General features: G+C 34.9%; 1 protein-coding gene across 9 annotated transcripts in view; it reads left to right on the forward strand.

Moving 5' to 3' along the window:
• EVI5 (ecotropic viral integration site 5) overlaps positions 1 to 25,289 on the forward strand; it is a 214,385-nt gene that overhangs the window by 34,584 nt on the left and 154,512 nt on the right. For 7 of the 9 annotated variants that reach the window (XM_081305335.1, XM_081305339.1, XM_081305333.1 and 4 more), the window contains exon 2: positions 2,303 to 2,532. In XM_081305335.1, coding sequence (XP_081161461.1) covers positions 2,384 to 2,532 — 149 coding nt within the window. In that variant the 5' untranslated portion in view covers positions 2,303 to 2,383. Of the gene's footprint in view, positions 1 to 2,302; positions 2,533 to 12,755; positions 12,782 to 20,274; positions 20,766 to 25,289 lie in introns of those variants that run through there. The other 2 variants (XM_081305336.1, XM_081305341.1) reach the window with 2 other exon arrangements.

The following is a 25,289-nucleotide window of genomic DNA, read 5'->3' on the forward strand; positions in this document are numbered from 1 at the left end:
AACCAGAGTCACCTGGTGCTTTATATAAGATCATTTCCAAGGGAAATAAGTTCTAAAAGGGGAAAAATATTGAAAATGGAAAGAAAATGAGAGGTAGTGTCAGGTTAATAAAACTCTTTCCCCCATCTAGCACTTGTAATTGAAATCTTTGTCTTTTTGGAAGTTCCATTCTCATGTTGAATGGCTTAACTATATCCTTGGAATCCCTTTTCTGTTTTATCCTTTTCTTAAATAGAATTTTCATGCTAGTTGGTGTAGAAGTCAGGACAGAGAGCCAAGGATGTATTGAGGTTTAGAAGGAAAGCTGTAGGCAAACTCAAAAGAAGTATAGTATTCACTGCCAGAAGTCTGGGTGGGGGTTTTTTGTGTATGTGTTGGTGTTTTAGTGTATATACCTTTAGATTATTATTTATAAGCCAAAGTTAGCTGTTTTATTAATCCAGGAAATAATTTATAATGCTTTAGATATTTTTCCAATTGTGTAAATTTTCACCTCTTCTCAAAACACATAAAAATACTAAATAATTTGGTCAGTGCAGTTGTGCATGCCTGTAATCTCAGCAACTCACGAGGCTGAGGCAGAAGGATTGCAAGTTCTGAGGCTGCCTCAACAACAATGTAAGACCCTGTCTCAAAATAAAAAATTAACAGGGCTGGGGATGTAGCTCAGTGTTAAAGTGCACTTTGGTTCAATCCCCAGTACCAAAAAAAAAAAAAAAAAAAAAAAAAACAACCAACCAACCAAACAAACAAAAAAACCCCAAAAGAACTTTATAATTTTAGAGTACTTAGATATATAAAGGCTCCAAAGAGTCGGAAGCTCTTTTAATAAGTTTCCTATTAAACCTTATTTTGTAAAGTCATATAGATAATGTTAATTTTGCATTGGCATTCACATACAAGATTAACAATGTGTGTTTGAAAATTATCTGGATTTTTTTTCAGTTGAATTCATTGTGTACATATCTGCTTAAGGAGATTGGCATGGTTTATGACAGCTATGTATAATTTGTTGAATCTTAGGAGAGAGGAATTTTGAAGGTTTATCTAGTTCTGGTTCTTCACCTAAAACAAATTCATCCTTAGTCAACTCTAGACATTTGGCTCTTATAATTGCTGCTTTAATGTAGCTATTGCTAGGGAATGTATTATTCTTTGTGAGTATCCATCCATCCCACCCTTCCTGCCTTTCTCTCTCTTCCCCTCCTGCCTGCCTGCCTGCTTGCCTTCTTTCTTTCTTTTATGGGTGCTGGAGATTGAACCCATGGCCTTGCACATTTTAGGCAATTGTTGTACTATTGAGCTGTGTCCCTCAGCCTCCATTCTATTTCTTAATAGCTCCAATTATTTAAAAATTCTACCTTGAGCTTTTTTCACTCTGTTAGATCAACCACTTATCATAATTTTGTTCCTTTGGAGCTAGTCATTCTGTGAAAATGCTCTTTACTGGTTTGAGGACAGATTGATAAGGGTCTCATTACATCTTATTTATGATAAATACACCCAGTTTTTTAAAAATTAATCATATCACAGGATTTCCCTATCATGATCATCTCAATGACACGTTTTAATTCCTGCTTTACAAATGGGTTTGACTAAAATCCCAATAAAAATATACTTTACATACTGACTCAGCACACCTGTGCTTGTACATACATACATACAGTATATATATTTTAATACATATGTGAAGTAAAAATTTCATATAAAATTATATATTTTGATATTTTTTGCCCTTTTTTTTTTCTTTTTGGTACCAGAGATTGAACCCAGGGACACTTAACTACTGAGCCATATCCTTATCCCTTTTTATATTTTATTTAGAGCAGGGTCTCATTGAGTTGCTTAGGGCCTTCTAAGTTGCTGAGGCTGGCTTTGAACTCTCAATCCTCCTGCTTCAGCCTCCAAAACTGCTGGGATTACAGGTGTGTGCACTGGCTCTTTTTCATTTTCAAATGAAATATTTGTGTTACCTTTTAAGTGATTTTATCACTCCCTTGTGTGTTTCAGTTTGTAGTTTGCAAACATGAAATTTGGAAAAGTTTCCAAAACCTGTATGTTAGGGTCATTATTGCTAAAACTTGTTTCATCTTTATCATCTCAGAGAGAGAATTCTAATGGTAATTTTTAAGTAGAACTTAACAGGATTGTGCTTGCGTAGCATGTGTAAAGCCCTGAGTTGGAATCCCTAATGTAGCAACAACAACAAAATTTAAAAACAAAAAACAAAACAGGATTCTCAAGTTCTCAGTAATAAATTCGATAAAACTAAAATCTATGCAACTTATTTTTTAATCCTCAGGTGGCGACAGACAAGGTTGCAGAAAAGCTGAGTTCTACTCTCTCATGGGTGAAGAACACAGTTTCGCATACAGTCAGTCAGATGGCCAGTCAGGTGGCAAGTCCATCTGCTTCATTACACACTACATCCTCATCTACCACACTGTCAACACCAGCCCTTTCACCGTCTTCCCCATCACAGTTGAGTCCAGATGACTTGGAACTCCTGGCTAAACTGGAGGAACAAAATAGGTGAGTGAGGTTACTTGGTGTTCTCTTTCCAATTATACAAACCCAACTAAAGTAAAAAAAATTAAATATTTACTCATATTAAGAATGTTTGTTTTCTAGTTTTTGGCTTCTCTATCAGATTATGTAATAAAGTATTTTAGTCTTTGGGTGGAGTGTTGATCATGAAAAAGATTAATTTTTTCTTCCTGTACGGTTAGATTTAGAGGTTTGTTTTCTTAATACAGCAGAGTCCCTAAATCCCTCCTGAACTTTATTTAAAAATATTTTTCTTTGGTGGTACTGAGGATCTCACCCAGGGCCTTGCATTTGCTAAACAAACACTCTACCACTGAGATATACCCTCAGCCCTACCATTTTTATTTTAAACTTTCTTTATAGCCCCCTTTGGTTAAAATGTAAAATAGTTTAATCCAGTATGAATATCTGATTTGTGGTTTAGAATGGGAAATCTTTTCAAAAAGGTAGCCATGAAAGGCACTATATCACTTTCTTATAATGTATGAAATGGAATAGTTGTTTACTTTGCTAGGAATGTGTACTCTGGATCCTTTGTATTTCTTCACTATGTTATTATCAAAACCTCATTGGGGGTATTGTCTACAAAACAATATAAAGAAGAATACCCTTTTGTGTTTGACCAAGTTATATAATGCCACTGGCTGTAAGGATAATAATAATGGTAATTTTTAACAGCTTTTTTGGTGTATAATTGACATAATAAATTACCAATATATAAAATGTACAGTTTGGTAAGTTTCAACATTGGTGTATTCTGTGAAATTATCACCCAAATAAAGAAAAAAAAATCTGTATCATCTCCTCCTCCATATCCCACTGTAGAAATAGAATCATTCACTATTATACCCTTTTTGTATGGATTGTTTCATTTAACAGAATTATTTCGAGAGTTGTCACTCCTTTTTGTTGCTTGGCTGTATTCCATCATATGGATATATCACAGTTTACTCATCTGTTGCTGTGAATGGTATAAACATTTGTGGATAGGCCTTTATGTTAATGTATACTTTTTACTTCTATGGGACAAACACCTAGGAATAGAATTGATAGATTGTATTGTAGATATTATGTTTCACTTCCAAACTATTTTCCAAATGGCCTCTATTTTTTTCACATTTCCATCAGAAGTCTATGAAATTTCTAGTTCCTGTACATCCTTGCCAACAGTTGGTTTGGTTACTCTTTTTTTAGTCATTCTATGAGTATTGATAATATGTGGTTTTAATTCAACACTCATAGTGTTGAGCATCTTTTGTATTTATTTACCATCTGTATGTCATCTTTTTTCTTTTTATGGCACTGGGGATTCAACTCATGGGCACTCTACCAGTGAGCTACATACCCAGACCTTTTTACTTTGAAATATGTTCTCGATAAGTTTCCAAGGCTGACCTGAACCTGTGATCCTCCTGCCCAGTCTCCTGAGTCACTAGGATTCCAGGTGTGAACTGCTCTGCTTGACTAACTTATCATCTTTGATTTTAAAAAGTAAGGTAAGCCCTACTTGGTGGCTCACTCCTGTAATTCCAGCTACTTGGGGGGGCGGGGGCTGAGGCAGGAGGATTGCAAGTCAAGGCCAGCCTCAGGAAATTAGTGAAACTCTGTCTCAAATTAAAAAATGAAAAGGGCCTTGGATGAGCTCAGTGGTAGAGTCCCTCTGGGTTCAATACTTAATAGCAGAAAAACGAAAATAAAGTTAGGTTGTTTGCTTTCTTGTTATTGTGTTTTGAGAGTTCTTTATATGTTTGGGATATAGATACCTTATCAAGTACATGATTTTCAAATCTCATTTTTCCAGTTGGTGGTTTTTTAATCTCTTAAAAGTATCTTTTGATCCAAGCGTGATGGTGCACACCCATAATCCCAGCCACTCTGGAGATTGAGGCAGGAGGATTAGAAGTTTGAAGCCAGCCTGGTCAATTTAGCAAGACCTTGTCTCAAAATAAAACTAAAAGAGGTCCGAAGATATAAATCAGTGGAAGATCATAGCATGTATGAGGCCCTGGGTTCAATCCTCAGTACCATTTAAAAAAAAAGTGTCTTTTGAAGAGAAGTTGTTATAAATTTTGATGAAGTCCCAATGTTAATTTTTTTTTTTTTAATAGATTGTGTTTGGGTGACTCAGGGTTACACAGGTTCTCTTATGTATTTTCTTCTAGAAGTTTTATTATTATTATTTTTTAAAGAGATGGGATTTTAACAAATTAGAACAAATAAATTTTAAAAGATAAAAGAGATGTTTTTTTAATGCTAATTAGGCTGATCACAAAGTTCGGTACAGAAGTAATCCTTCTACCTTAGCATCCTGAGTAGCTGGAACTATGGATGCCCAACATCATGCTCAGTCCAAGAAGTTTTATAGTTTTAAATTTTACACTTACCTCTGTGACTATTTGAGTTAATTTTGTATTTGATGCAAGGTATAGATCAAAGTTTATTTTTTTGAATATGCACAAACATGATTTTTCCTATACTGTTTGTTAAAACCACGTATCCTTTCTCTATTTAATTACTCTTACAATTTGGTTAAATATCAATTGTCCATAAATATATGAGTCTCTTTTTGGACTCCATTTTGTTTTATTCATCTCTTTCTGTTTTTTAATGCCAACATTATACTACCTTAATTATTATAGCTTTATATTGAGTCTTTTGTTTTTAATTTTTTTTTAGTTGTAGATGTAAACAATACCTTTATTTCATTTATTTATTTTTTATGTGGTGCTGAAGATTTAACTCAGTGCCTCACACTTGCTAGGCAAGCATTCTACCACCGAGCTACAACCTCAGCCCCTGTATGAGTCTTGAAATCAAATATGTTAGTTTTCCAACCTTGTTGTTTTGTTTTGGCTTTTGGTTCTTGACATTCCCATATAAATTTTACAATCAAGTTGTTCATTTCTGGAAATATCTGGAAATTTTTGTTGAGATTGCATTGAATTCCTAATGATATTAATATTGTCTTCTACCCCCAAAACAATATATTTCTCAATTATTGTTTGTCTATGGTATTTTTTAAATTTAGTTTTTAATTGCTCATTGTTAGCATGTGAAACTATAATTGTTTTTCTTATATTGATCATAAATTCTGCAGCCTCGCTGTATTCATTGTTCTTGTAGGAGTGTTTTCTTTTTTTTTGAAATGTTTTAGATGGACCTTTATTTATTTATTTATTTTTATGTGGTGCTGAGAATCAAACCCAGTGCCTCAACATGCTAGGCAAGCGCTCTGCCACTGAGCCACAACCCCAGCCCCTGGTAGGAGTTTTTATTTTTGTTTTCAAGATTGCATTAGGTTTTTTTGTGTAGTTGAACATATTATCTGTGAATAAGAGCACTTTTACTTCTTTTTCATCTTTTGGATACCTTTTGTCTTTTTTCACCTGCCTATTGCAACAAATTAGAACCTCAAGTATACATTAGAATGGTAATGGCAAACAGACATTTTTGCTTTGTTAATCTTAAGGTGTAAAGTATTATATATGCTGTTAATTGTAGGTTTTTCATATGCTTTTTATCAGGCTAGGTAAATTCCTTTTTATTTCTTATTTGGTTTAGAGTTAAGATACATTTTAGATTTTATAAAATGCTTTTTCCAAATCTATTGAAATGATCATATGATTTTCATCTTTTAGTCTGATAATGTGGCAAGTTGATTTTGAATCGATTTTGCATTCCTGGGACAAATTCTACTTGGTTATGATATAGTGTCTTTATAAAATATTATTGATTTGATTTGCTCATTTTTTGGGGGAATTTTGGATCTATGTTAATGAAGGAAATTGATTTTTATGATACTTGTCTTCAAATGGTAGTTGATTGGAAATGTCTTTGACCTTTAACTGAAATGAATTGTTACCTTATGATGCTTGTGTGATCTTTCTAATATGGATTTTTAGTGCTAATTTTTTTAAAACCCTGCCTTAGCAACATTCCTTCAAATTTATTACTTGTTTTATGGCCCTGAATATTGTCTGTCTTGTTAAATGTTCTTTGGCATTTGAAAAGAATGTGTATTCAGCTGTTGTTTGATGAAATGGTCTATAAATGTCTGTTGGCTCAAGTGGATTGATAGTGTTGTTCAAATCTACTATATCTTTGCTGGTTTTCTGCTGTTTACTTGTTACGTCAGGTATTGAGAAAGAAGTATTAGAATTTCCAGCTATAATTGCATATTTGTCTGTTTTCTTTTAAATTCTGTCTTTGTTTTATGTAATATGAAGTTCCATTATTTGGTGTATGGACATTTAGGATGTCTTATATCTCTTTATGACCTTTATGCTTAGAAATCTACTTGATTTCATTAATGCAGTCACTAACTTTTTGAATAGTTTTAACATTTTATTTTTCCCAATCTTTTATTTGTATTCTTTGTGTGTGTGCATGCACGCGTGCGTGTACATGCATGTGTGTTTGTGTATGTATGTGAGCTGTGTATCTAACCTAATGCAATCAACCTGTGTGTCTAACCTAACTCACAGGCAAGCACTCCTCCACTGAGCTATATCTCAACCCTTATTTAGGTCTATTTTTAAAATACAATCTTACTAGCCTTTTGATTGGGTTAGTTAGATGTTTTACTTTTTTAAAAAAGTCAAGTAAGTTTTATTTCCTGCTTACATTCACATTCATCTCAAGGTACAGGTGAGTACATCTTTACTTCATACTTCCTTCCAGGACCAGAACTCAGGTGCTATTCAGGGTAAACTGGACTTAGAAGGAAAAAGATGTAGTTGAAATACCCAGGGAGTGATATGTATAACTTTTCCTTTATATTTTATGACCCCAAAGCAAATCAAATGGCCAAACCTTTTTGAGTCAGACAAGAAGTATAATTCTGCAGAGGTGAAAACATACATTTTATTAGTTTCTTCTTTTGAATTTTTATTTTCAATTTATTCATATGCCATAGAGTTCACCCTCTTAAAGTTTATAATTTAGTGTTTTTTCAATATAGTCACACAGTTGTACAACTGTGATCATACTGTCCAGTTTCGGAACATTTTCATCAGTCCAAAGAGAAACTGTGTTCCCATTAGTCTTCCCATTTCATTCTATTTCCAGCTACTAATTTACTTTCTGTCTCTGGGGATTTGTCCATTCTGGGCATTTCAGAATCATATAACAGGCTTCTTTCATTTTGAAGATTTTGAGGAAAATAGACTGCTTACATTTAATGTGATAATAAATATGGTTATATTTAAATCTGTTATCTTGTTTTCTGTCATTGTTTTCTTTTAATCATTTGACCTTCTTAAGACAACTTATCACTCTATTTTTAAAAAATTTGTTTAGTTATACATGGACACAATATCTTTATTTTGTTTACTTATTATTTTTTATGTGGTGCCGAGGATTGAACACAGTGCCTCACACGTGCTAGGCAAGCACTTTACCACTGACCCATAACCCCAGCCCCCCCACTCTATTTTCTTTTTAAAAAATTAAAAAATATATATTTATTTTTTAATTGTAGGTGGACACACAATATCTTTATTTCATTTCTTTTTTAATGTGGTGCTGAGGATCAAACCCAGTGCCTTACTCTTGCTAGGCGAGCCCTCTACCACTGAGCCACAACCCTAGCCCTATCGCTCTATTTTCAGAGGATATTTATTATACCGTTATACATAATGTGTTAAGAACCTTTGAATAGTACACTTGCATTTACATACTTTGTGCTAGTTTATACTTTTATATATAATTCCCATACTGTAATATTTTGCCTCAACAGTTATCTTAGAAATGAAATCAAGGGTTGAGGATATAGCTCAGTTGGTAGAGTGCTTGCCTCATATGCACAAGGCCCTGGGTTCAATCTCCAGCACCACACACACACACACACACACAAAAAAAAAAAAAAAAAAAAAAAAAGAAAGAAAGAAAGAAAGAAATGAAATAGAAATAAAAAGAAAAAAAATGCATGTTTTTATGTCTGTGTAGTTACTATATTTGGTACTTTCTATCCTTTTTCTTTTCTGTACTGGGGGATTTGAATCCAGGGTGCTCTATCACTGAGCTACATCCCCAACCCTTTTTACTTCTTATTTTGAGACAGAGTCTCACTGTGTTTCTGAGGCTGGCCTCTCCTGTGTTTCTCCTGCCTCAGCCACCCACATTGCTAGGATTACAGGTGTGCAACACCCTGGCACTTTCTGTGGATCCATGTTTCCATCCGATGTCACTATCCTTCTGTCTAAAGGACTTCCTTTAGCATTTCGGGCTGCTGGTGATGAATTGTTTAGCTCTTGTATGTCTGAGAAAGTTAAAAGATATTTATTATCTCTTAGGACAGAATTTTAGGTTAATAGTTTTTATGATGTTATTTCATTGATTTCTCTTTTGCATTGTTTTCAACAAAAAAATCCAATTTGTTTCTTATCTTTGTTTTTGTTATGTCTTTTTCTCTGCTTTACCACTGGTTTTAAGCAACTTAATTCTGAGTTGTCCTATTGTCATTTTCTTCATGTTTCTCACATCTGAAGTTTGTTAAATTTCTTATAGATTTATTATTTTTTACAACTATGGAAATTTTGGGGTCATTTTTTTCTTCAAAAATTGTTTTGTTCCTTTCTGCACTTCTTTAAAGATTCTAATTACAGAAATATTGGGCCACTTGAAGTTTTTACACAGCTCATTGATATTGTTGTGCTAATTTCTTAGCAAGTTGCTATAAATTCAAATTCACAATATTGTCTTTTGCTATTTCTGATTTACTCTTAAACCTATCCACAGCACCTTTTTGATCTCTTACGTTGTAGTTTAATACCTAGAAGTTGGAGCTTAGCATTTTTTTAAATGTCTAAATTAAACTTCTTTTCTTCAATACTGCTTTACCACCGAACTATATGCCTAGCCTTTTATTTATTTATTTTTAAAATTTGAAATTGCTGAGGCTGGACTTGAGCTTGCAGTCTTTTTGTCTCAGCCTCCAGAGTTGCTGGAATTAAAGGAGTGCACCACTATGCCTAGTTAATTCTGTCATTTGAATCAGTACTGGTTTGCTCCTGATTAATTGATTATTCTCCTCATAATGGATATATATGCTTCTTTTAAAAATTTTTTCCTTCCTCCTTCCTCTGCCAGATCCCTTTTCTGTATTCTATTGATCTCCCTTTGATTATCATGAGGACCCCCTCTGTTCTTTTTTTTTTTCCTTCTATTTTCCACATTTGAGAGAAAACATAATGGCCCTTGACCTTCTGAGTTTGGCTTATTTTGCTTAATATAGTGTTCTCAAGTTTCATCCATTTTCCTGCAAAGGACATAATTTCAATTTTCTTTATAGCTTACCAAAACTGCACTGTGTAATATATACTACATTTTCTTTATGTGTTTGTTCGTTAATGGACACCCAGGCTGGTTCCATAGTTTGACTATTGTGAATTGTGCTGCTATAAATGTAGTAACGCAGTTATATGTGTTTCTTTGCAAGCCTGATAATTTTTTATTGGATGGCTAACATTGTGCATTTTACATTATTGTGTTTCATTATTTTCCTATAGGTATTCTTAAACTTTGTTCTGGAATGCAATTAAATGACTTGGAATGCATTTGCTCTAGAGTAGTATACAGCCTAGGAGTGTTAACCCTCTACCCCTGCACTGAAGCAAGACCCTTTTGTGTACTCTGCACATTGTGCCTAGAAACAGGAGATTTTTAAGTCAGGCTGGTGGAAACAGGTATTGTTGCCTGCCTTGTGTGAAAGTGGCCACAGTTATAGCCAATCTTTTCTGGTGGTTCTTCCTTTCCTTTGGGTAGTTTCCTTACATGAGTGTACTGTTCAGTTTCAGCTGAATACTTGAAAGAGATGCTTTGACAATCTCTAAAGATCTCTGTGTAGTTCTTTCCTTTCTGGTCTCTTGTCATGTGAACTCTAGCTACCTTGATCTAACTGTAATTGAGTACCTGAAGTGTGGCTTATCTGAGTTATCATGAGTCTCAGCTCCATCTCCTCAATTCAGGGAGTTTATTAGGTACTGTCTTGAATTTTCCCCTACTTGTGCCAGGTCCCAGAAACTTTCTCAAGGAAGGTAAGATGGCATTCACAGAGTTAATGTGAACCTCAGAAATTGTTCTTCATTATTGCCTGTTACCCACAGTCTTGAAAACAATTGTGTTCATATATTTTGTTAATTATCATTTGGTTGTTTCAGGTAATAGGGCAAATCTAGTCTCTGTTACTTCATCATGGCAAGAATGAGCTTAAGAAGTTTTATGTTTTCCTTTGTCATGGGAAGAGTTCTGAATAACATTACAAAAGTTGATTTATATTATTTGACAATTAAGTTTAGGAATTAATACCATATATAAATATACTCTCTACTCAGCTTTAAAAATTCACTGTTGAGGTAATTGTTGAAATTTTTGCTTTAAAGGGAGCTGTGCTCAGGTTTGGTACCTTCCTGTTGAGATAAAGACAGAAAATAGTGATAAAACAAAGTTTAAAAACTGGGGATTTTGAGCTTGGTCTAATTGAGCCACATAAAAGAGGACCTAATATCAGCCCATGCAAACCTGATGATAGAAATTGTCTCCTTCAGGTGATCATTTCCTAGGAATTCCTTTCAAAGGATTTTCTTTGGCTTTCAGCATTTGATGGTAAAGTAAGAAGTTGTGTATGCCACATGATAATTACTTGGTTTCAATGTGTATGTGTATTAGTTTTAACTTTTTATTCCTTTGCTTACTACATTTTAAAGAATTTTGAGCAAAAGTTTTGTTAAAGGTTTTAGGAAGAGATAGTTTTTTAACATGATATGTAAATTGGCAAAGTTTCTTGGATAAGATGAAATTGGAAGAAGATCTCGAAAGAACAGAGTGGAGTGTTGGCTGTTGTGTGAAGGCTGTTATGAGCATATAGGTTCTTAGAGAGAAGAACTTGGCAGGACCATTACAGAGAGCAAAAGGAGTTATGAGGTGGAAAATGTTAGGGGGATATGAAGCTGGGGCAGGACTGGCAAAGCCAAGCACTTACAGATCTCTCTAAAGAGTGTAAAGAAATTGTAAGTTTTGAGTTGGTTTTTACACCGATGAAGTAGTTTGCATAAAGTACAACTTCTGGTACTTGGTTTGTAAGTGATCAAGTTTGAATTTATCGTTATGGTTGTGACCAGAAATTGCTGTACAATTAATTGTACAAAGTACTGTGTTAAAAATTGTTTTAGGCAAAGTGTGGGTTAATGGTGAACTTGTTCCTAAGCAGTTCATAATTTATGCTTGTATGCCACGTGCTTAACTTTTATGTAAAAAATTAAGGAAAATTTCCTGAAATTGTTTAAAAATTTTCAGAAAAGAGATTTTGAGACTGGGATGTAGTTCAGAGGTAGAGAGTGTGTTTAATAGGCATGAGGTCTGGGTTTCGTCCCCAGGCATCACCCCCCACCCCCACGCACACAAAAAGTTTGTGAGGAAATAAAAGAAGGTTGTCACCCTTTGTTCTTGTGTGAAGTATTCAAAAAATTCAATATTTTTGTGTTCAAATACTAAGTCTCGTGTATGTGTATAATGTTTTAAATCATTAAAAGCTCAAATTCCATGGGAAGGATTTATATTTACAGAAAGGTTGAATGTAGTGATATCTTGTTTATCTTTAGGAGAACAATACTAGTGGAAAGATGTGTTCATCTAATTTTAATTAAAAAATGAAGTAAAATGACACCATACTAAGATTCAGCTCTCTTCTTGTTCTGTCCTACTACCTTCCCTACTAGTATTATTACTAGTATCATGTCTGGGAGAAAATTATAAGAATAATAATTTAAAATTTCTTTGGCCATCTCTGTGATTTGTGATAAAGATGTGTAAGTTACATAACTAAAGTAAAAATTAAGGTAGATGTTTTTATTGGGATTTATTTTTTCTTCCCCCAAATGTAAATGAGACTATGATTGTGTTATTTAACTATTTTTAATTCAGGAGATATAAAAGTGGCAATATTTTAGAAAACTAAAATTTAAGAAACATGAAGGTATCAAATTCTATATAGAAACTCTTTTTATTCCTACAGTTTTATTGCAGCTATTACATTTTAAAAACAAGAGCATGTGTGTGGCAACCGTGAAAAGATGTGAAGAAATGGTTCAGTGTGATGTCAAAGATCAGTTTGAAGAAAGTTAATAATTGATAGACTTAAAGTTGAAATGAGACAACCTTTCCCCCCCATGTGTTAAATGTGTTTTCTTTTTCATTTTAAAACTACAAAGGCATTGGCAGAGATGAATTTAAGGAGGTAAGTTTCAAGTATAATAGCAATGCATTTTAATTCAGAAGGGAAATGCTGCTAATTAAAATTTGAACATGTCATTATTTGTGTTGTTTAAATGTTTGTCATTGCAACTGTTTGTTTCCTTTTACTTTTTGTTATTTGGAATTCAATTTTGCTTTTTAGCTTATTTTTTGGGATAAGATATGATAATGAAGAAGTGGAAAGAGTTCTTTTAAAGTAAATGTATGTTATGGTTTTAAAGTTTGGTAAGCAGGAGTCTTTGATGTCAATTTTAAATATGTTTGTAGTTTACCATCCAGCATGGTAGCTACTAGCTATATATGGCAATTGGGCACACAAACTGTTACTGTAGTATTCTGGTGTATAGTTTACTTTCTGTGAACACCAAATTTTGAATACTTGATTTGAAAAAATAATGTCATTAATTAAAAAAAATTTGATTACATGTTGTAATGACATTTTGATGATATTTTATGAAAATACAATATTAAAATTAATTTTAAATATGGCTACCTAGATCATTTAAAATTATATGTGGCTTGCATTATATTTGTTTGACTGATCTAGGTGATGTTAAGTTCATCTTACATTTATAATTTTACTGTAAAGTATTACCTCAGTTTTCCTAGGGTGCTCTCCATAAAACATCCAGTAACATAAAGGGAATGAAAAGCTTACAAGCAAAGTAGATATTTTCAAGTCTCTGTTAAAAAAATCATGTATTTTTAATCATAGGAAAAGTCTTTAGATCTTCATTTGAACTCTCTATTCTTTTTCTTATCACTGAAGATTATTTAAATTTTTATCAGCTGGATAAAGTAATTTCTAAACCATCAGTTTCTGATCAGAGGTTTGGAATGTGTTCACTTTCTCTGAGCTGTCATCTGAAAGAAACAAAACAGGATAAGAAATGTGTTTTTCAGAACTGAAAAATCCAGGTCATTTTGGAACCTGTCTTTTGTGTTGTCTTGGAGTTGTTGCCTATGCTAATTCCTTGTTTTTTTCTCTTATTTATCCTTTTCTTATTTCTGTTGATCTGAGACACAGATTTGTGCTTGATGATGATAAGAAACAATGTGACTACTCTGTGAGTCAGTCATGTAGTTTTGCTATTGTATGAATGTTTATGTCCCTTCAAAATTCATGTATTGAAATTTAATCCCAAATGTGATGTTAAGGGGTGGGACCTTTGGGAAACTACCCTCAGGAATGGGATTAATTTACTTTGGACTTTTCAGCCTCGAGAACTGTGAGCAATGAATTTCTGTTGTTTATAAATTAACCAGTCTAAAGTATTGTGTTGTATTAGCCCAAAATGGAATAAAACAAGTCTTTTGTTACTTACTTGCCAATCTTTTAGCTGACAAGTTATCTTTCTCCCAGCATATTCATATTCTGTTCGTTTGGTGTAACATTATAAGAAATGTTTGACCTTCATGTTTGAAAAGTTGCCCCTCTATTATAATAAGGCTTTTTGAAAAACTTAAGTGCTAGCATATTTAACTTTCCAGGTATTTTCTCATATAGCTTTTTTTTTTTTTTTTTGTCTTTAGGGCTTTATAAATTCTCTTGGTAGCTTGAAAGTTACCAGCTGATATTGACCAGTTTCTGTAGTGTCCTGCTGTGGTATACTTAGGAAAAATTTTACCAAATACAATATCATATTCAAAAAGTTTAATGTCAACTGTTCACAAATAATTACCAAATTTCTATTTGTAATCTCTACCTTTCTTCTGAACTTTAGACTTGTTTCTTTAATTGCTGTGCTTATTTATCTATATAGATGTCCCCAAGGTATTTCAAACTACATACAGCCCAAAGAAACCCTATTATTTTTCTTTTCCTCTTTTATATTTTCAATCATAGGTTGAGAGACTTTTTCTTTGATCTTTATCATGTGCATGCTTTTATACACAAACTGTGCTTCTTTCTCACGTGTTTCTTTTTTTTTTTAATATTTATTTTTTAGTTCTCAGCGGACACAACATCTTTGTTTGTATGTGGTGCTGGGGATCGAACCCGGGCCGCATGCTGCCAGGCGAGCGCGCTACCACTTGAGCCACATCCCCAGCCCTCTTTCTTTCTTTTTTAATATTTTGTTTTAGTTGTAGTTGGACACAATACCTTTGGTGAGCCACAACCCTAGCCCCCTCTCATGTGTTTCTTGGGAAGTATGCACTCTACTATTTCCTTAAATAGGTAGTGCTTTGGTGAGAAGGTTTGATTCTCAGACAAAGGTATAATGAAGCTTCTGTCTCTTGCGATCTGAACTACTCTCCATGGTGGAAAATTCCTTCATTCTCAACTTATTCCTTAGTCCTACCCATTAGAGAATTATAATACTTTCTCCCTACCACCAATTCTAGACTTTCTCCATCTATTTTTTATATATTTATTTTTTAGTTATAGGTGGACACAATGTCTTTATTTTACTTTATGTGATGCTGAGGATCGAACCCAGTACCTCACACATACTAGGGGAGCACTCTACCTCTGAGCCACAACCCCAGCCCTATACTTTCTCCATTTTGATACTATTTGAAGTCCAGCTGATGCTGCCTCAGTACCCTCATCTCAGCCAATGTATTGCTGTAGCCGTTTGGAACAACTGACTGTAGATCTGGAGCCACTTTAAGAGAAACTTGGAGTTGTCCAGTTAGGGAACTGAGGGTTATGTGTTTCCCATTTAATAGAAATCCAGCCTCTGATGTCTTAGCCTGGCACTGTCTGGGAGGGTGAACAGATCTGATCTCTGAATTACAGTACAGTAGTAGCAGATAAGAAATGGCCACACAAACTCATGGGAAATGCCTTAGATTACAATGAACAGTATTACTGCTGGGCCAGTATTTTCCTTCAACCTGATTTTTTTTTTCTTCTCATTCATCATAATGAAATTGTGGTAGAATGGGAAGTGTGGGGTGGATAGTTTTATTTTTTTATAATAAATTCATGTAAACCATAAAGCCATGTAATCTGGAAGGAGAAAAATAAATAACAGAATAAGTTTTGGGTAGACTTCTCAATAATCCCGTTACCATTTTCCAGAATCAAGTCTTTGGAAATAGTTGACTTTCAGGTAGTGTGCTCCTCTACTACTATGTCAGAGTATCTTATTATATTAAAATTAGGTGGCAACCTGTTTAGGAGCCTTCCTGAGTTATTACCACTTTTAGCAATAAGGAATGAGAATAGTTGATTCTAAGTACATGTTTATGAAGTCTACATATTCTTTTTTTTGGGGCAGTACTGGGGAGAAAACCCAGGACCTTGAACATGCTAGGCAAACGATCTACCACTGAGCTACAACCCCACCCCCAGTCTCCATTTTCTTGAAGAATATATAAATTCTTTTCATGAATGCATCATTTAATGACAAGATAGGTTCTAAGAAATGCATTGTTGGATGATTTCATTGTTGTATTAACATTGTAGGGTGTATTTAGATAAACCTAGATGGTGGCCTGTTGCTCCTAGATCATACTGTATGTTATTACTATGCTAAATACTATAGGCTACTATGAGTATTTGTATATCTAAACACAGAAAAGTATAGTAAAATTGTGGTCTAAAAGATACAAAATGGGACATCCTATATAAGGTGCTTACCCAGGAATGGAACTTGCAGGAATGGAGTTGCTCTGGGTGAGTCAGTGGTGAGTGCATGTGAAGGTCTGTGATATTAGTGTACATCAGACTTTATACAAGCTGCACACTTTGGCTACTCTACCTTTATAAAAACAAATATCAATAAACTATAACTTTTTGACTCTTATTTAGCTTAAAACAAATGTATTATACAGCTGCACAAAAATATTTTCTTTGTGTTCTCATTGTATAAACTTTATTCTATTGAATTTTTATTTACTTTTTAAACTTTTTTTGTTATAAACTAAGAAACACATACATTAGCATAGGCCTACTCAAGATCATTAGTTTTACTGTCTTTTACTCCATAACTTGTCCCAGTGGAAGGTCTGTAACAATAACATAAGAAGCTGTCATCTTCTATGATAATAATTCTGCCTTCTGGAATACCTCCAGAAGGACCTGCCTGAGGCTGTTTTACAGCTTTCTTTTTTAATAAGTAGAAGGAATACAGCTTCATGATAACAAGTATAATGTGGTAAATACATAAACCAGTAACAGTTCATTATCATGTATTACATACTGTACATAATTGTATGTGCCATACTTTAAAAATTTGTTAAAAAATTTAAATTTTTAAAAAAATTTATTTAATTTTTTAAATTGCAAATGGACACAATACCTTTATTTATTTATTTTTATGTGGTCCTGAGGATCGAACTTAGTGCCTCATACGTGCTAGGCAAGCGCTGTGCTACTGAGCTATAACCCCAGACTTGTGCCCTACTTTTATTTTTTTACAACACAGCGCAATAGGTTTTTTTTTTAAATAGTATCACCAGAAACATGAATAATGTGTTATACTATGTTGTGATGTAGCTGTCAATAGGTGGTAGTGATTTTTCAGCTCCATTATATAATATTATGGGTCCACATTATGTATTCAATCCATTCTTTCATCAGACTGTCATGTGACACATAACTGTGTAGTTCCTTAGGAAGAGAGGTAATAAAATAGTTTAGTAGTACTTCTGCAAAATGTTCTAACTCTTAGGACTGTTTAAAAAATTTTTTTTAACTGTAGTTGGACACAATACCTTTATTTTATTTATTTATTTTTATGTGGTGCTGAGAATCAAACCAAGCGCCTCACTCGTGCTAGGCGAGTGCTCTACCACTGAGCCACAACCCTAACCCTTCTTAGGACTTTTTTGTTATAAAAATGCTAAAGTTTTTCTTTAGAAAGTTCTAAACTTCATTGTACCAAATCAATTTGTGACCTTGCTTAGTCCCCGTAAGTGAAAGAGAAAAAGTTAACCTCATCTGAAACTTAAGGTAAAACAAATGAGTCAGAAATAAATAGTTCCAGTTTTTAGGATGGCTTAGTATGTTCTAAACCAGAAATGATTAGAAAGGAACTTCATTGCACCAAATCAATCATAAGCAAGTTTGCAGTTGACAGGCATTTTAATTCACCTAATTCACAAAGGAAACAACATACTACAAAAATAGAGAATTTGCATCAAATAATCTGTCTCAGGACTATGGCTTGGAAAAACTTACACCTGTCAGATAATAGTAGGGTCTGTGCTTAGGTCTGTCATGAAAATGGTGTTACATGTTACCAGGAACAACATGGGGACTACACTGCTGCCAACATCCTGCTGCCAGGAGCACATCAGGCATATACATGAAGATGTATTTGAGAGGAAATGAACTTGAAGAAGAAGCATATGTGCAATACTAAAAGAAAAGGGGTCTTGACCTAAGTTCAGCAAAAATACCCAAGTAAAACAAAAACAACTGGTGAGCTCTCCTTAGTTTAAACATTTATTCTTCAAAATGTGTCTCATCATAATATGGTGATGTTTCATAATTTCCAAATCAAGATACAAATAATTCTTAGTTCTACCCTTTTGCTTCTGTTCTCCTATATAGAAGCATTATATCTCATGTCAGTATACAATATAACATATAGTTAATATGAAGAACAAAAGCTTGCTTGGCCCTAGTTTGACCTCAGTATAAGGAAAATCCCATGACTAAAACATTTAAAAACAAACCTATAGCAAAAAAAAAAAAAAAAAATTGACCTTCATGCAAGACTGACAATTTAAAGATGGATATACTGCCTGTAATACCAGCAACCCTGGGAGACCGAGGTAGAGGATCACAAGTTGGAGATCAGCATCAGCAACTTATCGAGATCCTACATCAAAATAAAAATTAGGGCTGGGTTTTGGTTCAGTGGTAGAGTGCACCAGACTCAGCAACTTAGTGAGACCCTGTCTCAAAAATAAAAATTAAGGGCTGGGGTTGTGGTTCAGTGCTAAAGTACTTGCCTATCATGTGTGAGGTGCTAGGCAATTCTCAGCCCAGCAATAAATAAATAAATGTCCATTGACAACTAAAAAAATAAAGTAAGAAGTCTGGGGATGTAGTTCAGTGTTAAAAAACCTCTGCGTTCAATACCTAGTTACACCCCCCCCCCTACCAAAAAAGAAAAGAAAAGAAAAGCACCATAGCTATACTACCAAAAGCACTATAAAGACTTTAATGCAATTCCTATTAAAATCTCAGTGATATTCTTCACAGAAATAGAAAAAGCAGTCATAAAATTTATCAGAAAAATAGGAGACCCAGAATAGCCAAAGCAGTCCTTAGAGAAGCAGGAGGCATCACAATACCAGACCTTAAACTATTCTACAGAGCCATAGTAACAAAATCCTCATGGTATTAATTCCAAAACAGACACATAGAATAGAAAACACAGAGACAAATACAGTCATCTCATACTAGACAAAGGTACCAAAAACATTCATTGAAGAAAAGAGAGCTTATTCAACAACTGGTGCTGGAAAAACTGGAAATCCATATGTAGCAAAATGAAATTAAACCCTTAAACTCAACTCAAAGTGAATCAAGGAGTTAGGCATTAGACCAGAGACCCTGCACCATCTAGAAGAAAAAGTAGGCCCAAATCTTTACCATGTTAGCTTAGGAACTGACTTCCTTAACAAGACTCCTAAAGCACAAGAAGTAAAATCAAGAATAAATAAGATGGCCAGCTGTCCCACTCCTTGGTTTATACTCAGAGGACTTAAAATCAGAATGTTACAATGATGCAGCCATGTCAATGTTTATAGCAGCTCAACTTGAAATGGCCAAACTATAGAACCAACCTACGTGCCCTTCAGCAGCTGAATAAAGAAAATGTGGGGTGTGTTTGTGTGTGTGTGTGTGTGTGTGTGTGCGCGCGCGCAATGGAATATTAGCCATAAAGAAGAATGAAATTATAGCCTTTGAAAGTAAATGGATGGAACTGGAGAATATCATGCTAATAAGCCAGTCCCCCCAAACCAAAGGTCGAATGTTTTCTCTGATATGCAGATGCTAATTCATAGTAAGGTGGGGAGCTAGGGAAAAATAGAGGTACTTTGGATTAGTCAGATGAGAGTGAAGGGGGGGAGAGGGTATGTGGGGATAGGAAGGATAGTAGAATGAATCAGATATTATTACCCTATGTATGTATGTGATTACATGACCGGTATGATTCTACATCATATACAACCAGAAGAATGAGAAGTTATATTCCATTTATGTATGATGTGTCAAAATGCATTCTATTATCACTAATTAAAACAAATGAAAAAAAATCCAAACTAAAACCCCTACCCTGAAAACTCATCTGCTTTGTCAAATTCAGTTGAATTATATTTGCTTTTTAAGTAATGTGCTTTAAAAAACAAAACCACCACATTAAAAACCAAAGCTACCACATCTATTTTTGGGTTGGTATGTTACATATCATATTTAAGAAAAATTACTACAGTATTAATTTGCATAACACTTAAACTTCTGATCAGAAGGTAATCACAATTTTAAAAGCGTAGATTTTGGGGAGATCCAACATGGCGGCGGGCAGAGAGGCATCGCTTTCAATACCCCCTCAGTGATGGGGTCATAAAGACGCATAGGTAACACTTAGATTCTACCAATGGAGAATCTCCTAGCAAAATTCCACTGAAGAGAGACTGGCCGGGAGCTACTAGGATTTTTTGAAGTGACAGTTTGCCCCAGACAAGCAAATCCCCGCCACGAGATGCAGAGGTTCAGATCCGCCAGCTGCAGTCCACGTGCCTGGGCGCGGCTGCCAGCTCGTCCGCCTGCAGCCAACGTGACTGGGTCCCACTAGCCTCCGAGACGCAGCTTGGCAGGAAGAGGTCTTTAGCCAAGCCTTCATGAAATAGCGAGCCGGGAGCTGAGGCCAACCGGGGACGGACCTGTCCCACCCCTCCCTTTGGACACTCCGGCAAGGAGCCTGGGGCCCGCCATAGCAGAGAGGTGACGTCAATGGAGTTCGGACGGAATTCCTTCCCAGCAGAATCCACTTTAGCAGGTGTGTGACTCCCTCCCCATCCAGATACAAGCAGCCAGGAAACTTCAGGGATCTCTCAGGGGTCGTGTCTGTAGGGAAGCAGAGGGATCCCCGACCCCCAATCCCCCATATCACCAGCGGTGACTCCCAAGGTCTTAGCCGCCAGTTTACCACAGCACTGGGGCTTAAATGGGACACGCGGTGGGGCTGCAAGTGTAACTAGATCTCTGGGGAACCGCTTCTGGTGAACAGGACCTGGCTGGCTGGCTGACAGGAGGAAGGGGAGGAAGGGCCAGAGAAGTGAAACAGCTCTGGACTGACAAGTCTGAGAGACTCCCAGGAGACGCCTTACAGGGATTGCTATTGACAGGTAGAGGGCAGAAGCTCCGCCTACTGGAAGAGAAGAAAATGGATCTCTAAGACTTCAATTTTTTTTTCTTTTCTTCTTCTCTCTGTGCCTTTCTCCCCTTTTCCTTCTTTCTTTCTTTCCCGCTTCAAGTTTTATTGTTCTTTTAATTCTCCTCTATCTCTCTTTCTCTCCTTCTTTCTTTTTAAGAGTACCTTCATTCCCCTACCCCCCAACTTTCATCCCAAGCATTACGTCTTCCATTACGTGTAATTGTCTAAATGCAAATAGGTGAATGTCTCAAGGCTGTCTATAGGGCTCCTAAATACCTAGCTACTACCAACACCCTGATCCAATTGCCTGTTAGTATCCACCTTCAGTAGAGCAATCTTCTAAAGTAGCCAGACATACTAACCCTCATACCATCATAGCACCTAACCTAAACATAAAGTCCTAAGAACAAACAACAAATCACTATATGCATACAGAACCTGGAAGCCTTTTATGAAGTGAATGAATCAGCTTTAAAGTACAATAAAGCCCAACATTTCTAGGCATAATCTCCCACCACAAAGAAGAGACAGCAGAGATATACAAAGCCAAAACAAATGTATAGGAGAAAGCAGTTACAAAGCAGTCAAACAGAGCTGGAAAGTAACGTGAACAACATGAAAAAACAAGGGAAAAAAGGATTACAAACAATGCAGGACAACTTAAATCTACAGGAGGACCTAGAAGCATCAGAAACATGGACAGGGAAAGAAATCAAGGTATACCTAACTCAGATGGAACGGAATATTAGAGAAGGCATGAGACAGCAAGTCCAAGCAATGAAAGTATATTTTGAAAACGAATTAAACAAACAAATTCAAACTGCAAAGAACGAGCTTTACCAGGAGATAGAGATTAAAAAAAAAAAAAAGTAATCCTAGAAATGCAGGAAACCATAAACCAGGTTAAAAACTCTAACGAGAATATTACAAATAGACTAGATCAAGTAGAAGTCAGAACATCAGATAATGAAGACAAAGTTTATCAACTTGAAAAGAATATAGTCAACACAGAAAAAATGCTTAAATCTCACGAGCAATCTATCCAAGAGATATGGGATCTCATAAAAAAAACCCAAATTTGAGAGTCATTGGGATAGAAGAAGACACAGAGGTTCAAACCAAAGGAATGGGCAACCTATTAAATGAAATAATAATGTGTTAATTCAGAGTCCAGTCTCTAAATGAGAAGAGTGAAACAGGCTTAGTTTTTCAGTGTCTAGTTTGAGCTCTGGGTATGGTGGCACATGCCTGAAATCCCAGAGGCTCTAGAGGGTGAGGCAGGAGTAGGAGGATTGCAAGTTCAAAGCCAGGCTTAGCAACTTAATCCTAAGCAACTTAGACCCTGTCTCTAAATAAAATATAAAATGAGCTGGGGATATGGCTCAGTGGTTAAGTGCCCCTGGGTTAAATCCTCAGTTAAAAAAAAAGAATTGAATTTCAAATGTATATACATGTGTATAACCATAATGCCTATTAAAACTTAGAAAATTTCTGTAATTTTAGACAATTCCCATCATCCCAGAGAATTTCTTTCTAGCAACCTCAGTCTTGTAGAACTTCTTTTCTGATTTTTGATTTGCATTTCCCTGATGAATAGTGTTACTGAACATCTTTCATGTGCTTATTGGCCATTTGTGTATCTTCTTCTTTTTTTAAATTTTTATTTTATTTCTTTAGTGGTTGATAGAACTTTATTCATTTATTTTTTTTTTTTTTTTTTTTTTTTTTTTTTTTTTTTTTTTTTTTTTTTTTAAATATTTATTTTTTAGTTTTTGGTGAACACAACATCTTTATTTTATTTTTATGTGGTGCTGAGGATCGAACCCAGTGCCCCGCGCATGCCAGGCGAGCGTGCTACTGCTTGGGCCACATCCTCAGCCCCATTCATTTATTTTTTATTTATATGTTGTACTGAGAAACGAACCCAATGCCTCACACATGCTAGCTAAATGCGCTACCACTGAGCCCCAGCCCTAACCCCATTTTTGTGTATCTTCTTAGGAGAAATATATTTTCAAATCTTTTGTTCATTTTTTTAATTGAGTATTTTTTTTAATGATTTGTTAAGAGTTCTTCCTATATCTAAATACAAGTTCTTTATAGTTTGCAAATATTTTATCCCCTTTAGTGGGTGGTCTTTTCACTTTCTTTAGATTAGCTAGTAAATTACAAAATGTTTTTATTTTGTCAAATTCCACTTTCTTCTTTTTTTTTTTAATCTTGACACTTATGCTTTTAGAGTCATGTCTAAGAAGGCTTTTCCTATTTCAAAGTTATGAGGATGTACACCTGTATTTTCTTCTATACTATGTTTTTGAACTTTATATAAATAAACTCATATCATGCGTACTTTTTTGCACCATTCTTCTTTCATTCAGGCTAATGTCTATAAGATTCATTCATGTTGATACATTTATCTCCAGTTTGTTTCTTTGTTTTGTGGAGAAATATTGGCAATGAATGGATATATCATAAATTGACAGTTTATTTTTCTGGACATTTGTGTTGTTTCTGTCTTTGGCTATTATGAATAAAATATCTGAACTTGGAACTGCACTTTTTTGTTGTTTATATAATATTTTGTGTGTGTGTGTGTGTGTGTGTGTGTGTGTATTCACACTTACTGGGCCATATGGAAGCAAATTTTAACTTTATAAGGAATTGACAAACAGTTTTTCAAAGTGATTATATGATTTTATATTTTTTATACTGATTCTTATGAGAGTTATAATAGCTCCCACCCTGCCAACATTTGGTATGATGTCTTTTTTTTTTTTTACAATTAGAGCCATACCAGTGTGTGGTTTTAACTTGGATTTCTCTAAAGACTAAATAGTTAACTTGGGGGCTTATTAGTCATTTGATTATCTTGTTTTAGAAAGTGTTGGTAAAATCCCTCACCAATTATTGAAAGTGGGGTGTTTACCTTTTTATTAGTTTTAAGAGCCCTTCTTATATTTAGAATATAAATAAGTTTTGTCAGATATATATACTGAGAATATTTTTTCTTGGTCTATGGCTTGTTGTTTCATTTTCTTTATTTTTTTAATTGTACCTTTATTTTATCTATTTATTTTTATGTGTTGCTGAGGATAGAACTCGGGCCTCACATGTGCTAGCCAGGTGCTCTAACCATTGGGCTACAACTTCAGCCCTGGTTTTTTATTTTTTTATTTATTTTTTTATTGGTTGTTCACAACATTACAAAGCTCTTGACATATCATATTTCATACATTAGATTGAAGTGGGTTATGAACCCCCAATTTTACCCCAAATGCAGATTGCAGAATCACGTCGGTTACACATCCACAATTTTACATAATGCCTTATTAGTAATTGTTGTATTCTGCTACCTTTCCTATCCCCTACTATCCCCCCTCCCCTCCCTTCCCATCTTCTCTCCCTACCCCATCTACTATAATTCATTTTTCTCCTTGTTTATTTTCCCATTCCCCTCACAACCTCTTATATGTAATTTTGTATAGCAATGAGGGTCTCTTCATTTCCATGCAATTTCCCTTTTCTCTCCCTTTCCCTCCCATCTCATGTCTCTGTTTAATGCTAATCTTTTCTTCCTGCTCTTCCTCCCTGCTCTGTTCATAGTTGCTCTCATTATATCAAAGAAGACATTTGGTATTTGTTTTTTAGGGATTGGCTAGCTTCACTAAGCATAATCTGCTCTAGTGCCATCCATTTCCCTGCAAATTCTATGATTTTGTCATTTTTTATTGCTGCATAGTACTCCATTGTGTATAGATGCCACATTTTTTTTATCCATTCATCTATTGAAGGGCATCTGTGTTGGTTCCACAGTCTAGCTATTGTGAATTGTGCTGCTATGAACATCGATGTGGCAGTATCCCTGTAGCATGCTCTTTTAAGGTCTTCAGGGAATAGTCCGAGAAGGGCAATAGCAGGGTCAAATGGTGGTTCCATTCCCATCTTTCCCAGGAATCTCCAAACTGCTTTCCAAATTGGCCGCACCAATTTGCAGTCCCACCAGCAATGTACAAGTGTACCCTTTTCTCCACATCCTCGCCAGCACTTGTTATTGTTTGACTTCATAGTGGGTGCCAATCTTACTGGAGTGAGAAGGTATCTTAGGGTGGTTTTGATTTGCATTTCTCTGACTGCTAGAGATGGTGA

The sequence above is a fragment of the Spermophilus citellus genome (genome assembly GCF_964194105.1).
Source record: "Spermophilus citellus genome assembly, chromosome: 9".
In the NCBI taxonomy this organism is placed as follows: Eukaryota; Metazoa; Chordata; class Mammalia; order Rodentia; family Sciuridae; genus Spermophilus; species Spermophilus citellus.